This window comes from Helianthus annuus, chromosome 13 (assembly GCF_002127325.2).
Source record: "Helianthus annuus cultivar XRQ/B chromosome 13, HanXRQr2.0-SUNRISE, whole genome shotgun sequence".
Classification (NCBI taxonomy): domain Eukaryota; kingdom Viridiplantae; phylum Streptophyta; class Magnoliopsida; order Asterales; family Asteraceae; genus Helianthus; species Helianthus annuus.
Genome location: NC_035445.2, coordinates 164,312,353 through 164,326,163, shown reverse-complemented (window position 1 = coordinate 164,326,163; position 13,811 = coordinate 164,312,353). Strand labels below are relative to the sequence as shown.

The 13,811-nt window shown below is 35.6% G+C and overlaps 2 protein-coding genes across 2 annotated transcripts; both read left to right on the top strand.

The window, feature by feature from the left end:
* The first annotated feature begins 1,270 nt into the window (after window positions 1-1,270).
* On the top strand, window positions 1,271-5,583 carry LOC110900142 (3-ketoacyl-CoA synthase 20). Its single transcript, XM_022147039.2, has 3 exons — window positions 1,271-1,851; window positions 2,682-2,954; window positions 4,653-5,583. The coding sequence occupies exons 1-3, from the start codon at window positions 1,366-1,368 to the stop codon at window positions 5,433-5,435; spliced, it is 1,542 nt and encodes a 513-aa protein (XP_022002731.1). The 5' UTR covers window positions 1,271-1,365; the 3' UTR covers window positions 5,436-5,583.
* A 564-nt stretch (window positions 5,584-6,147) lies between these two features.
* LOC110903515 (3-ketoacyl-CoA synthase 20) lies at window positions 6,148-8,938 on the top strand. Its single transcript, XM_022149406.2, has 3 exons — window positions 6,148-6,655; window positions 6,830-7,102; window positions 8,025-8,938. Exons 1-3 carry the CDS (start codon window positions 6,230-6,232, stop codon window positions 8,805-8,807), a joined length of 1,482 nt encoding a protein of 493 aa, XP_022005098.1. The 5' UTR covers window positions 6,148-6,229; the 3' UTR covers window positions 8,808-8,938.
* Window positions 8,939-13,811: the final 4,873 nt, after the last annotated feature.

Below are 13,811 nucleotides of genomic sequence, written 5' to 3'. Positions count from 1 at the left end.
CGACCGACATCATTCTTCAAACGATTCGAGATAAATGATGCGTAACCAGTCATATCCGGCATCGTGGAGTGTATTAAAAAGGGAGCAATTGGACGATTGGATGCTGGGCTAAGTGTTTCTTGGAATGCCCACGGATTGTTCGGGTCAAAGCCATGATTATGAGGATTGATTTTATACGTATTGTGGTTGGATGAGAATTTTTTTTTTTTTAAATAAGATAGAGATGATTATAGAAGAGATGGAGTAGTTGTGGTAAAAAAATGAATAGAAGTGTGAGTATTTATAGTGAATAATTTTTTTTAAACACATAGCCGTTGGCCAACGGCTAGCCCAAACGGCTATTTGTCTTGGCCAATGAGATCCTGCCATGTCATCTTTATAGTCCCGTCCAACGCCCGGGCTGAAACCCCCGCCCAAGGGGCTACGCCGAAACCCAAGCCCACCCGGGGTGGTGACTTGGGCGTTTGTACCCAACCCACGCCACAACCCCCGCCCCCAGGCTGAAACCCCCGCCCAAGGGGCCACGCCGAAACCCAAGCCCACCCGGGGTGGTGACTTGGGCGTTTGTACCCAACCCACGCCACAACCCCGCCCCATGCCCCATACCCCATATTCTAATACACCCCAAATTTACTGTTCATTTAGTTTGATTTTTATCATATATGAAATTCTATATATAACATAGTGTGTGTATACCTTTCTCTCTCTCTCTATATATATATATAATATTGTTTAGCTATTTTTATCATAAATTACTATAATATAAATATATATCTAATATATTTATAACAATTATATAAATAACAGACTTGTTTATACTCGCAAGCCGGCTCGAGCTCGATAAGTGAAGCTCGGGCTCATTTTGCTAAACAACCTGATTTTTTGGCTCGAGCTCCTTTAAGCTCAACTTGTCTATAACTTTTTTCGAGCCGATCACCCCTACTAGTAAGGTCTATTATGTCGTTTGCCTAAAGCTATTCGAAAATCTCGTGACCAACATCTCACTCGAATCTCGACCTGTTTGTAAACGAGTCAAACTCGAGCCAACTTAACCTCGCCTGAATAAGAATTGAAAAAAAAAACCAAAAAATAAAACAAGTGTACAAGATTCATTGCATAAGCAACAAACCACAAACCATACTATTTATTTTTATTCTATTTTATTCTAATATATATAGAATCATGTATACGCATTAAAAAGTTCGTTGGGGTAGTTGCACCCTCATCCCCACCCCACCCCTTTAAATTCCAATTTCCCCCCTTATTCCAACTCACATCTTAAATCCATTTTTTTCTCAACTGTATGTTCTTCAACCACCTCTCAAATTTCTTCAATTTCCCCTAAATTAACACTGTGAAATTTTCATGGCAACTTCACAACAACCCGAACCAACACCGGACGCGGTTACCGCCACATCTCTCCCCAATTTCCTCCTCTCAGTAAAACTAAAATATGTCAAATTAGGCTACCATTACTTGATCTCACACGGTATGTACCTCTTGTTAACCCCTATCATCGTAGCGGTCTCGATCCATATATCAACGCTCACTACGCGCGATATGGTTTATCTATGGGACCAACTCCGGTTCAATTTAGTCACCGTCTCACTTTGCTCCGCGTTATTAGTGTTTCTAGCTACGCTTTATTTCATGAGTAGACCGCGGAAGGTGTACCTTGTGGATTTCTCCGCTTACAAGCCCGAAGATGCGCGTATTGTGACGCGAGAGATATTCATGGACCGGTCCACTAGAGCTGGAACGTTTACCCAAGAGAATTTAGCGTTCCAGAAAAAGATTCTGGAACGGTCTGGGTTAGGTCAGAAGACGTACTTTCCTGAAGCGGTGTTACAGGTATTAAAGAGAATATATTAGTTAAAGTTACTGTTGTAATATTTACCATAATTTAAAAAATACCATTTGATTAATAATAAGAGTGTTACATGTATTAGAGAGAATATATTAATTAAAGTTACTATAAATAATATTTACCGGGTTGAATCCTTGAGCCAAACGGGTTTTACCGGTAATATCACTGTCGTGTCTACGGGCGGGTGGGTTACCGGGTTTTCCCCGGAATTGGTGGTGGACTCGGTTTACTCTCGGAGTACTCCGTTTGTCCAGTGGGTGCCCCGAGAGTGCTCGGGATTGAGTTTGTTGGCCGTTCAAAAAAAAAATAAAGTTACTATAAATAATATTTACCATAATTAATATGAGTGCTACAGGTATTAGACCACCCGTAGTGGTTAAGAAAAATAATACCCCCACCATGGGGCATTATCCGACACGTGTCATCCCAGTCAGCATGGGGCGTTATTGCAAAAGTGGTGTAGTGAGAATAATGCCTCTTCCAATCATTAAACCAAAAAAAAAACAAAGAAATTGCTCATTGGCTAGTCAAACACTTGACCACTCCCCATTGGCAACCATTTGATCACTTCAGCGTTATATTTAAAACGCTAGCATGCAAATTTTCAAAAAAAAAAAAAAAGCCCTATAACGCCTAGTGGAGGGGGGGGGGGCGTTTTGGGACGTTTTTTTTTCAATTTTTTTTAAAAATAACGTCCCACTACAGGTGATCTTAGAGAAAATATATTAGTTAAAGTTACTGTAATAACAGTTACCGTAAATAATATTTATCGTTTTATCATAGTTAAGATATATGATTCGATTAATAATAACAGGTGCCTCCGAATCCTTGTATGGCGGAAGCGAGGAAGGAGGCGGAGATGGTGATGTACGGAGCCATCGATGACTTGTTGGCGAAAACCGGATTAAAAGCGAAAGATATTGGGATTTTGATAGTGAATTGCAGCTTGTTTTGTCCTACACCATCCTTAAGTTCCATGATTGTGAACCGTTACAAGCTTAGAGGGAATATTATGAGTTATAATCTTGGTGGAATGGGTTGTAGTGCTGGATTGATAGCTATTGATCTAGCAAAGCAACTTCTGCAGGTAATTTCTTTGTTTTTTTTTTCTGTTTTTCGCCCCGAAATTCAAGTAAATTGAGGATACAGGTGTAAACCAGCTAAGCCGCTTGTTAACTACTCGAGATTGGTTTGTTAAGAGCTCGAATCTAAAAAAAGTTTATTTAACAGCGAGTCTAAGTGAGCCTAAACAAAAAAAAAAATATATGTATAAATTATGATAAAAAAAACTAAATGATATATATATATATATATATAGGGCTCGGTTCAAAAGAGAACCACCACGAGTTGTGAGAACCGTGAGAACTTCTTTTTCTCGCGCGAGTTGAGCCAAAAAATTTTTTGCACAAACGTAGATGAAAATAGTATAAACACATCTGTAAAAAAAGTTGTCGAGTCGGTAGTTTTGACTGATGCAAGTTTTTTTTTACGCGCTGGTATCAATTTTGTACGAAGATATATTTTTTTTACGCCTCATGTAAATGTGTGTATGCGACATTTTAAAAAAAAATTGCTGAAACAAGTGATTTTTTATGACTTTTGAGAAAAAAAATTCGGAAACTCAAGGTGGTTCTCATTTTAACTCATCCCATATATATATATATATATATATATATATATATATATATATATATATATATATATATATATATATATATATATATATATATATATATATATATATATATATAGGGGACCGCTAGAATGAGAACCACCTCGAGTTGTAAGAACCGCGAGAACTACACCCCACGGAGGGGCGTTCGCCGCGATTTTTTTTTTACAAGTAGATGTGTGCATTATAAACACGGCCGTAAAAAATCACGGCGAACGCCCCTCCGTGGGGTGTAGTTTTTTACACCTCAAGTTTGGTGTTTTTTAATTTTTTTTCTTTTTTCTTTTTTTTTTTCACCAAACTTGAGGTGTAAAAAACTACACCCCACGGAGGGGCGTTCGACGTGATTTTTTACGGCCGTGTTTATAATGCACACATCTACTTGTAAAAAAAAATCGCGGCGAACGCCCCTCCGTGGGGTGTAGTTCTCGCGGTTCTTACAACTCGAGGTGGTTCTCATTCTAGCGGCTCCCTATATATATATATATATATATATATATATATATATATATATATATATATATATATATTATGTTATATATAACACCTTGAATAATAAATATATATAATAAATAGTTATAAATGTGTATAAATTAATTGATAAAAGATAAATGAGCCGAGTTTGAGGCAGACTCGAGATTGAAAAATAACTTAGAGCATTCACATCGGACCCACCGTATTTTCACCCTAAATTACACTAAAAAACACTACATTTTATCTCTCATTTCCAATTAAATAATACTTGTTATACCTTTATCATTACCTTTTCTCTCTCCTCCACTCACAACCACTTTCAAAATATATTAAAAAATTATAGGGGGTGAACAGTGTCCCCCAAATATATAGATGAACAGTAACATTTTCTCTCTCCTCCACTCACAACCACTTTTTATACTCTTTATATTTTAAAAACAACACACACATATTTAGATTCCTTGGATGTGAATGCTCTTACAAGTCAAATCCGAGCTTTAGAACTAGAGCTCGAAACGAGCTGAGGGCTGATCTCAACTTGGCTAAACTCGTTTACACTCCTGATTCAAGGGTTTAATCGTATTAAATGGTGATTTGATACGCGTGTATTAATTACTTTTATTTGTTTCATTAAACTAGGTGAACCCGAATTCATACGCACTGGTTGTTAGCATGGAAAACATAACATTAAACTGGTACTTCGGAAACAACCGATCAATGCTTGTGTCTAACTGTCTCTTTCGAATGGGAGGAGCTGCGGTTTTGTTGTCGAACCGGTCTTCTGATCGTCGACGTTCAAAATACCAACTCATTCACACGGTCCGTACACATAAAGGTGCGGACGACCGATGTTACAACTGTGTGTTCCAAGAAGAAGACGAAAACAAGAAAATCGGTGTGGCGCTTTCAAAAGACCTCATGGCGGTTGCGGGTGAAGCTCTAAAAACAAACATCACCACACTCGGCCCGTTAGTGCTTCCTATGTCCGAACAATTATTGTTTTTCGCAACATTAGTTGCGCGCAAAGTGTTCCAGATGAAAATCAAACCCTACATCCCGGATTTCAAACTCGCATTCGAGCATTTTTGCATACACGCGGGAGGGAGAGCGGTTCTCGATGAGCTAGAAAAGAATCTTGACTTATCCGACTGGCATATGGAGCCGTCGAGAATGACGTTGAACCGATTTGGGAACACTTCAAGCAGCTCGTTGTGGTACGAATTGGCTTATTCGGAAGCCAAGGGTAGGATCCGGAAGGGTGATAGGGCATGGCAAATTGCTTTCGGCTCGGGTTTTAAGTGTAATAGTGCGGTCTGGAAGGCGTTAAGGACGATTAATCCGGCTAAGGAGAAGAACCCGTGGACGGATGAGATCGATGATTTCCCGGTTCATGTTCCTAAGATTGAGAAGATCAGTTCATAATTTTACCAAGTTGTTCAGAATTTTGTGGATTTTGGTATGTAAAATATAGACATTGTTGTGTTGTTATTGTAGAAAGTCAAAGAGGCAATTGCATTTGACTTTGAATTATGATGTATTGAATTTTATTTTATACTTGATTTTAAAATCAGAATTTTTTCAAATTTATTCATAACCAGAAAAGTTATTATATTGTATTTAAACTATCGAACGCAAACCCGACTGATTTAACGAACACAGTTCAAAAACACTCAATAGACAGGTTGTATAGATGGTTCCTAAGCCAACTTATTTGGTCTGATTCTAAGATGTGACGTAGATATTTAAAATACCATGACTGAAAATTAAGTGAGAAAACTAAAAAATATATAAAACTTTTAAAATTTGGGGCACCTTATGATGCATTGGGTTTTATACTTGATTTTAAAATCAGATTTTGTTAGAAATTTTTCATAACTAAAACGGTCATTAAATCGTACATAAACTATCGAAAAACCCAAAGTTGACTGGTTTAACGAACACAGTTCAAAAACACTCAACGGGCAGGTTGCATAGACGGTTCCTGATCCAACTGGTCCGATCTGACTCTAAGATGTTACGTAGATATTTAAAATATTATGACGAATAAAAGATAAGTGAAAAAAACTAATAAAATAAAAGTTCTTTAAAATATATTGCAACCCCACCCCTTTAAATTCCTCATTTCCCTCCTTCCAAATCACATTTCTCAAGTGTGTGTTCTTCAATCATCTCTCAAATACATCTACATTTTTTCCTAATTTAATCTTCTTACTCTCATGACGAATTCACACCAAAAACCGAAATACGTTAAATTAGGTTACCATTACTTGATTTCACGCGGTATCTACCTCTTGTTAACCCCTATTATCGCGGTTGTCTCAATCCGTTTATCTTCACTTACCACACATGATCTAGTTTATCTATGGGACCAACTCCGGTTCAATTTAGTCATGGTGGTGCTTAGCTTGGCGTTATTAGTGTTTCTAGCTTCGCTTTACTTCATGAGTAGGCCTAAGAAGGTGTACCTTGTCGATTTCGCCACTTACAAAGCCGAAAACTCGCGAATAGTGTCCCTAGAGACATTCATGGACCGGTCAATTAGAGCTGGAACGTTTACCGAAGAGAATTTAGCATTCCAGAAAAAGATTCTGGAACTATCTGGATTAGGTCAGAAAACGTACTTTCCAGATGCAGTGTTACAGGTATTAGAGACAATATATTAGTTAAAGTTACTATAATATTAATTACCATAAATAATTTCGGATGCAATGTTAAAGGTATTAGAGAGAATATATTAGTTAAAGTTACTGTAATAATAGTTACCGTAAATAATAATTTACGGTAATTAGTAGATATGATTTGATTAAAAATAACAGGTTCCGGCGAATCCGTGTATGACGCAAGCGAGAAACGAGGCGGAGATGGTGATCTACGGAGCCATCGATGAATTGTTGGCGAAAACCGGATTAAAAGCGAAAGATATAGGAATTTTGATCATGAATTGTAGCTTGTTTTGTCCTACACCATCACAGAGCTCCATGATTGTGAACCATTACAAGCTTAGAGAGAATATCAAGAGCTATAATCTTAGTGGAATGGGTTGTAGTGCTGGAGTGATAGCCATTGATCTAGCAAAGCAACTTCTTCAAGTAATTTGTCTCTATTTCTGTTTGAAATTAGAGTAGATAAATGTTCGGGTGTAAATGAGTCGAGTTGCTCGTGAGCTACTCAAAATAAGCTTGTTAAAAACTTGAATCGAGCTGAGCTTAATGAACTCGATCCTAAAACTAAGCTTATTTATAAATGAGTTGACTCGCGAGCCTAAACGGACATATTATTTATATAGTTTTTATTTAATATAATGAGAACGGGTAAAATGAGAACCATATTAAGTTGTGAGAACCATGAGAACTAGGCATTTCAAAAAGTTTTTTTTTTTAAAAAAAATCTTAAAAATCTATAAAAAGTCACTTGTTCCAACAAAAAAAAATGTTGCATGCAAAAATTTACATCAGATGTAAAAAATTTACATCGCGGTAAACAAAGTTTACATCAAGCGTAAACATAAGTTTACATCAGCCGTAACTATCGACTCAACAATTTTTTTTTTGTTCTTTTTTTACAGATGTGTTTATAACATTTTTATTTACGTTTGTGCAAAAAAAATGGTGGCCCAACTCGCGTGGAAAATAGGAGTTCTCATGATTCTCACAATTCGTGGTGGTTCTTAATTGAACCGGATCCTATACATATAATAATTACATACAGATCTATGATAAAAAGTAACTAAATAATATATAATTATTATACGTATATATAATTATTAAATATAAAAATAGTTATAAATGTAAAACGATTAATTAAAAAATAACAACCGAGCAAAGTCTTAGTCAGACTCGAGTTAGAAAAAAAAAACTATTCACGAGTCGAGCCCGAACTCTCGTAAGTTAACCGAGTTGAGCTCAAGCTTTCGTAAGTTAAAGGAGTTGAGGCTTAGACGGGTATAGTCTCGGCTCGTTTACACTCTAATTGAAATTCATAAATTAATTATTATTGTTTTTTGCCAACCAGGTGAACCCTAATTCATACGCACTTGTTATTAGCATGGAAAACATATCATTAAACTGGTACTTTGGAAACAACCGATCAATGCTCGTCACTAACTGTCTGTTTCGAGTGGGAGGAGCCGCGATGTTGTTGTCGAATCGATCTTTTGATCGTCGTCGTTCGAAATACCAACTCATTCACACCGTCCGTACACATAAAGGTGCGGACGACCGGTGTTACAACTGCGTGTTCCAAAAAGAAGACGAAAACAAGAAAATCGGGGTATCGCTATCGAAAGACCTAATGGTGGTCGCGGGTGAAGCCTTGAAAACGAACATCACTACACTCGGCCCATTAGTACTTCCTATGTCGGAACAATTATTGTTTTTCGCGACATTAGTTGGGCGAAAGGTCTTTCGGATGAAAATAAAACCGTACATCCCGGATTTCAAACTCGCATTCGAGCATTTTTGCATACACGCGGGAGGAAGAGCGGTTCATGATGAGATGGAAAAGAATCTTGAATTATCCGAGTGGCATATGGAACCATCGAGAATGACATTAAATCGATTTGGGAACACTTCAAGCAGCTCGTTGTGGTACGAACTAGCTTACTCCGAGGCCAAGGGTAGGATCCGAAAGGGTGATAGGGCTTGGCAGATAGCTTTTGGGTCGGGTTTTAAGTGTAATAGTGCGGTGTGGAAGGCGTTGAGGACGATTGATCCGACTAAGGAGAAGAACCCATGGACGGATGAGATCGATGATTTCCCGGTTCATGTTCCTAAGATTGAGAAGATCGGTACATAATTAGGGTTCATTTTTATAAATTGTTTAGAATTTTGTGGATTTCGTATATGCAAAATATACATATACGGTTGTTACGCTAGTGTAGAAGGTTAAAGAGACAATTGTTATACTTCAATTATTAAAAACAGATTTTGTTCGGTCAACTTCTAACTCTGATGTTTTTATAATCGGATTGATGTGTAATCAAGGGTTTAAAAACACTCAACTAGACCGGTGTAGACAATTGGTGATCCGGACGGCCCGGTTCTAAAAACATTGCCTTAATAATTAATAACATAATCGTACTCCAGCTTGACTTTTGATTTGTGACAACTTACAACTCATGTGAATGGACTTGTGGGATATTGATTGTGATGGATAACCATAACCTACCCTTGTCATATTGTCAACATTTGTATTTTTCAATTTTAGGGTGAATTATATAAAAAAGAGAAGTTATATAATTACAGGAATATTGGATTTTAATAATCTTAACTATTTATTGTTGGTCGTCAACAGTCCTAACTTTAAAAATAATCACTGACAGTCCCAACTGTTAACATATTGGCCTTCAATGGACCCTGACTAACAGAATCCTAACTCCGTTAGTCTCCGGCCGTCAAAAAAAAAACGTTTTTGGATGGAAAACTCAACATTTTCGTCCAAAACCTCTTTGTAACCTTATTACGGACCTTTAGAAACTTTTTTTCTAGTAAAAGCCTCAATTATTGAAGTCATCGGAAAACTTCTTTTTGGCCGGAAAACTCAGTTTTTTGGCGGAAAAACTCTACATTTTTGTCTCAAACCTCTTTGTAACCTTAGATCGGATCTTTAGAAACCTTTTTCTGGCCAAAAACGGTTTTCCGGTGCCCTGAGACTAACGGTTTTAGGGTTCTGTTAGTCAGGGTCCATTAGTGGCCAATATATCAATAGTTGGGACTGCCAGTTGTTATTTTTGAAGCTGAGACTGTTGGCAGCCAACGACGAATAGTTGAGATTATTAAAATCCAATATTCCATAATTATATAAACTTTCAACTTTGGGGAACCAAAATGTTTTGATCATATCACTAAGTTTCAAAGTTAATTTTTAACATATAAAAGAAAATGAAAAAATGAAGCTGATAATAACTAACTTTCTACTGAGTCTGACTTGTGAAACTCGTCAGGCTTGTCGAGCCTTATCAAGTCTAGTGTAATTGTTTTTATTAATATTTAATAACATTTACCTCTTATTTAAAATTGTCTAGCAAACGAGCGGAGCTTATTTAAACGTGTTTACTAGCCAAGCCTGAACCTAAAAATAAGCTTGTTTGGTAAACGAGTCCGAACTTCAGTTATCAAGCTCGCGACCTTAAACAAGTCTATTATTTATATTATTTTAATTAAATATATATAAATTAATAGATAATAAACAATCAGATATCATTTTCAAGAAATTACCAACGAGCCAAGCTCGAGCTTTGAAAATAAAGCTTGAACCACGCTGAGCTCGAGCCTAAATTTTAAAATATATTTTTTTACCGACTTATTTAAAATTAACAGTTAAGTTCACTTGTTATTATATTATTTTTTTTACTGACTCTAAATTTATTTTATTTAAAAATAACAAAAACTAGCTTTTAGTAAAAAGACAAACATCAAGCATTATACTTACATGTTGTCGAACATGGAATACTTATGATATAACCATTTTGCGCAATACCCGAATTGTTTGTTACGAAAAATTGTTTATATTAGTTGGAGTGATTTTTCTTCTACACGACACTGTTACTTAGTCATTTTTAATTCTGAATAAGTATTAAATAATAAATAGCCCAGAGATCCGATACTAAAAGTAGTTGAAAAATAATTGGCAAAAGTTATTTGAAAAAATACTAATTTTTTAGTTTTTGTTAGTGGTTTCGTGTATAAAGGGATAATATTTTTTCTTTCTTTTTTTTTTTTGGAAGTAGTGTCGTGTAAAGGATAAGTTAAATCAGAGAAGTAAAGACAGGGTAGTTGAACCAAGTAATGATATATTGAATACTATGACATTTTTATCATAAACCCACCTGTATAAGATAGGTCTGGCATAACGGGTCAACCTGATTTATTAATACACGAACACGAGAAAACATGAATACGAAATACGTAAACACGAACATGACACGAAATCTTATTGTGTTAGATTTTCGAAACACGAACACGAACCTGTTAATAAACAGGTTACACGAAACGACCTGCTAAGACATGAAAAAATTACAAACGTATCATACGACCTGCTTAAGACACGAACACGACCAAATTGGGAAAGTTGTGAACCGAATTGGGAATGGTGGTGTTTGTGAGAGAAATTTAAAAATTAGGGTTTGGATTGTGGAAAAAGAACCGCGTATATTTGTGAATAATTCATCCCAGGTGCCACGACTGATGACCCCATGTCCATACTTACATATAATATTTTTTTAATTTTTAATTATTAACATGTACTTAACGAGTCTTAACAGGTTAACGGGTTTTAACATGTTTAGACATGAAACCTATTAAGGTCTTATCGTGTCAACCTGTTTTAGACACGAAACCTGTTAAGGTCATTTAACATGTTTAGACATGAAACCTGTTAAGGTCTTATCGTGTCGACCTGTTTTAGACACGAAACATGTTAAGGTCAAACATGATAACTTCGTGTAGGTTCGTGTCGTGTTATCGTGTTCGTGTCAGAATTGTCATCCCTAGTTTTAGAGCATTTTTCGTAAGATTAACATTATAAGGTCCCTTTAAAAAATATGTAATAGTTAATGCCTTTTAATGATTATTTCATTCAATATTTTTCATTTTTTTTTCTTCTCTTTGGACATTATTCTAGACATGCCACTCTCTTTTCATGCTCCTATAACACCCAGATGGATGCTACTGGGAGCGTTATCAAACCCTTTCATACCCCTATAATGCCCATTACGTATGGCTGAAAAAAGGTTTGTAATATACTTATATGGCCGAGAAAAGGTTTTTAATATACATAGGGCATGTTTGGCTAAGCTTTTTGAAACAACTTATTGACTTATTGGCTTTTTGGAAAAGTCAGTATGGTGTGACTTATTGGCTTTTTCCCCTCACATACACCTTCATTGCCAAACATCATTTTGCAGCTTATGACTTCAAAAAGCCAATAAGTCAATAAGTTGTTTCAAAATGCTTAGCCAAACATGCCCTTATTATTAAGGTTAAAGCATATAATATAAATATTTCACTTTTCTCAGAAATACAACAATGTAACAAATTATATAATTGTCTTCAATGATACAATGAACATTCATTCTGATGGTAAGGTGTGTCCTAGTTTGAATTTTGCAAGGTTCATCTATATTTGATTGATAAGAGTTACTCTTAGCTATAGTATAATAAATGGACAATAATATGATGTTAATTACAATTCTGCCACTAAGACTTTAGTTACCAATATCCCCCATCAGGCCATCACCACTAGCCGATAAGTTATTATTATTATTTTTTTTATTGAAGTTTATTTTACTCCCTTTAAATTTAAAACTTTTCACCTTTGCCTTCCATTTTCTAAAAACTTTTTGACCCATGAATATCCTAATATGTGTCGGTATAATTGCGAATTTATCTACGTTTTATGTCGTGTGAGTTACTTTGTATTATAAATTCATGTTTTTCTTTTACGCTTTTTCTCGGTTTTGATCGTTGTTTGCGTGCTACTTAGCAATGTTCTACTCCCACCCCCAACGCTGGTAGTATGGTTTTACGTCCCCCGCCCACAACGCGAGGGGCTTAAAACTAGTTAGGATTAGAAGCCGTTCTAGAAAAACAAATATTATGATTTTCCGGTCTATGTTTTATTTCTCCATATATAGTATCTTTTAAGTTTCCTCAAACACTTTCGCTTAACGATGATGGCCGCTTATTACCATCACCATACGTTGGCATTAACGGTAATTTTTTTCTCTCGATCGATAACAATAATGTAAGTTTGATTTCGTGGTCATGATGATTCTAGGTTAAGATACTTATCTTCTGATCGTGTTATTGTCTTTTCTGAACACATTTAAATTGTTATATTGTTTTGATTTGTACATGTAGGTATTTATTTTTTAGTTTGTGAGAAAAGTCTTGCAAGTTGTTATATCATATCATGGTTTTTGCTTTTTTTGGAGTTCTTGAAACAAAGGTATGTAATGAGTACGAAAATCAATTCAATAGTAACTTTCAATATCCTTATTGATATTAATAAAAAAAACATATATTTGTCGTAATCAAACAAATACTTGAAACGAAAAAAATAATTTCGCCACAGTTTCCTTTCTGGGAACCAAAACTTCACCTTAGCTCTCACTCACATCTACTATTTATAGACATGACCCTTCCGTGTGAATGGAGCTTGGAACGAATGGGGCATCTCCCATTCGTGTGAAAGGACTATTGTCCCTTCGTGCGAAAAAGGGTGTCGCACGAAGGGAACTTTTCGTTACAAAACCAAACTTTAACTCTTATCTATACAATATTAAAGATCCAAGAATTAACCCTAATCCGGTAACGTAGATCAAACTAAGATTGTTGGTTCATTTACAAATTATGGTAAAACATATAAGTACAGGGATCTAAAACCCTAAAACACGTTTATATAAAATCTTCATAACTTATCTCAAAACCCACACAATTAACTAGAGATGAATATTTGTAGATTTTTGTAACATGTGTGTAGATATGTTTCATATAAACTATTTACGTGTAGAGTGTCGTATGATTACTTTTAAGTCTTTTGTCTTTCGAGAATTCGAGTAAGTAAAGACATACAGTGTGAAAGTTAACGCCAAGTTAAAATTAAAGCATAATATATGTGATTTCATTAATTTTATCTTGATTTTCAATTTTCGCTTCATATTATCTTAGTGTGTGATATTTCTTGGATTTCTCAAACACGAGTAGTGTGTGCTAATTGGTAACTTGACAACAGATCTTGCATAATTTTACAGTATCTTTCATTCTTGTTTTCGACGTGAAGTGACATGTATGTGGCCCT

Bases quoted from the DNA above. Each gene is read 5' to 3' on its own strand.
- LOC110900142 (XM_022147039.2), top strand. From the start codon at position 1,366: ATGGCAACTTCACAACAACCCGAACCAACACCGGACGCGGTTACCGCC. The intron at 1,852-2,681 runs GTATTAAAGAGA...TAATAATAACAG, and splicing joins TTCCTGAAGCGGTGTTACAG to GTGCCTCCGAATCCTTGTAT. The intron at 2,955-4,652 runs GTAATTTCTTTG...TCATTAAACTAG, and splicing joins TAGCAAAGCAACTTCTGCAG to GTGAACCCGAATTCATACGC.
- LOC110903515 (XM_022149406.2), top strand. From the start codon at position 6,230: ATGACGAATTCACACCAAAAACCGAAATACGTTAAATTAGGTTACCAT. The intron at 6,656-6,829 runs GTATTAGAGACA...TAAAAATAACAG, and splicing joins TTCCAGATGCAGTGTTACAG to GTTCCGGCGAATCCGTGTAT. The intron at 7,103-8,024 runs GTAATTTGTCTC...TTTGCCAACCAG, and splicing joins TAGCAAAGCAACTTCTTCAA to GTGAACCCTAATTCATACGC.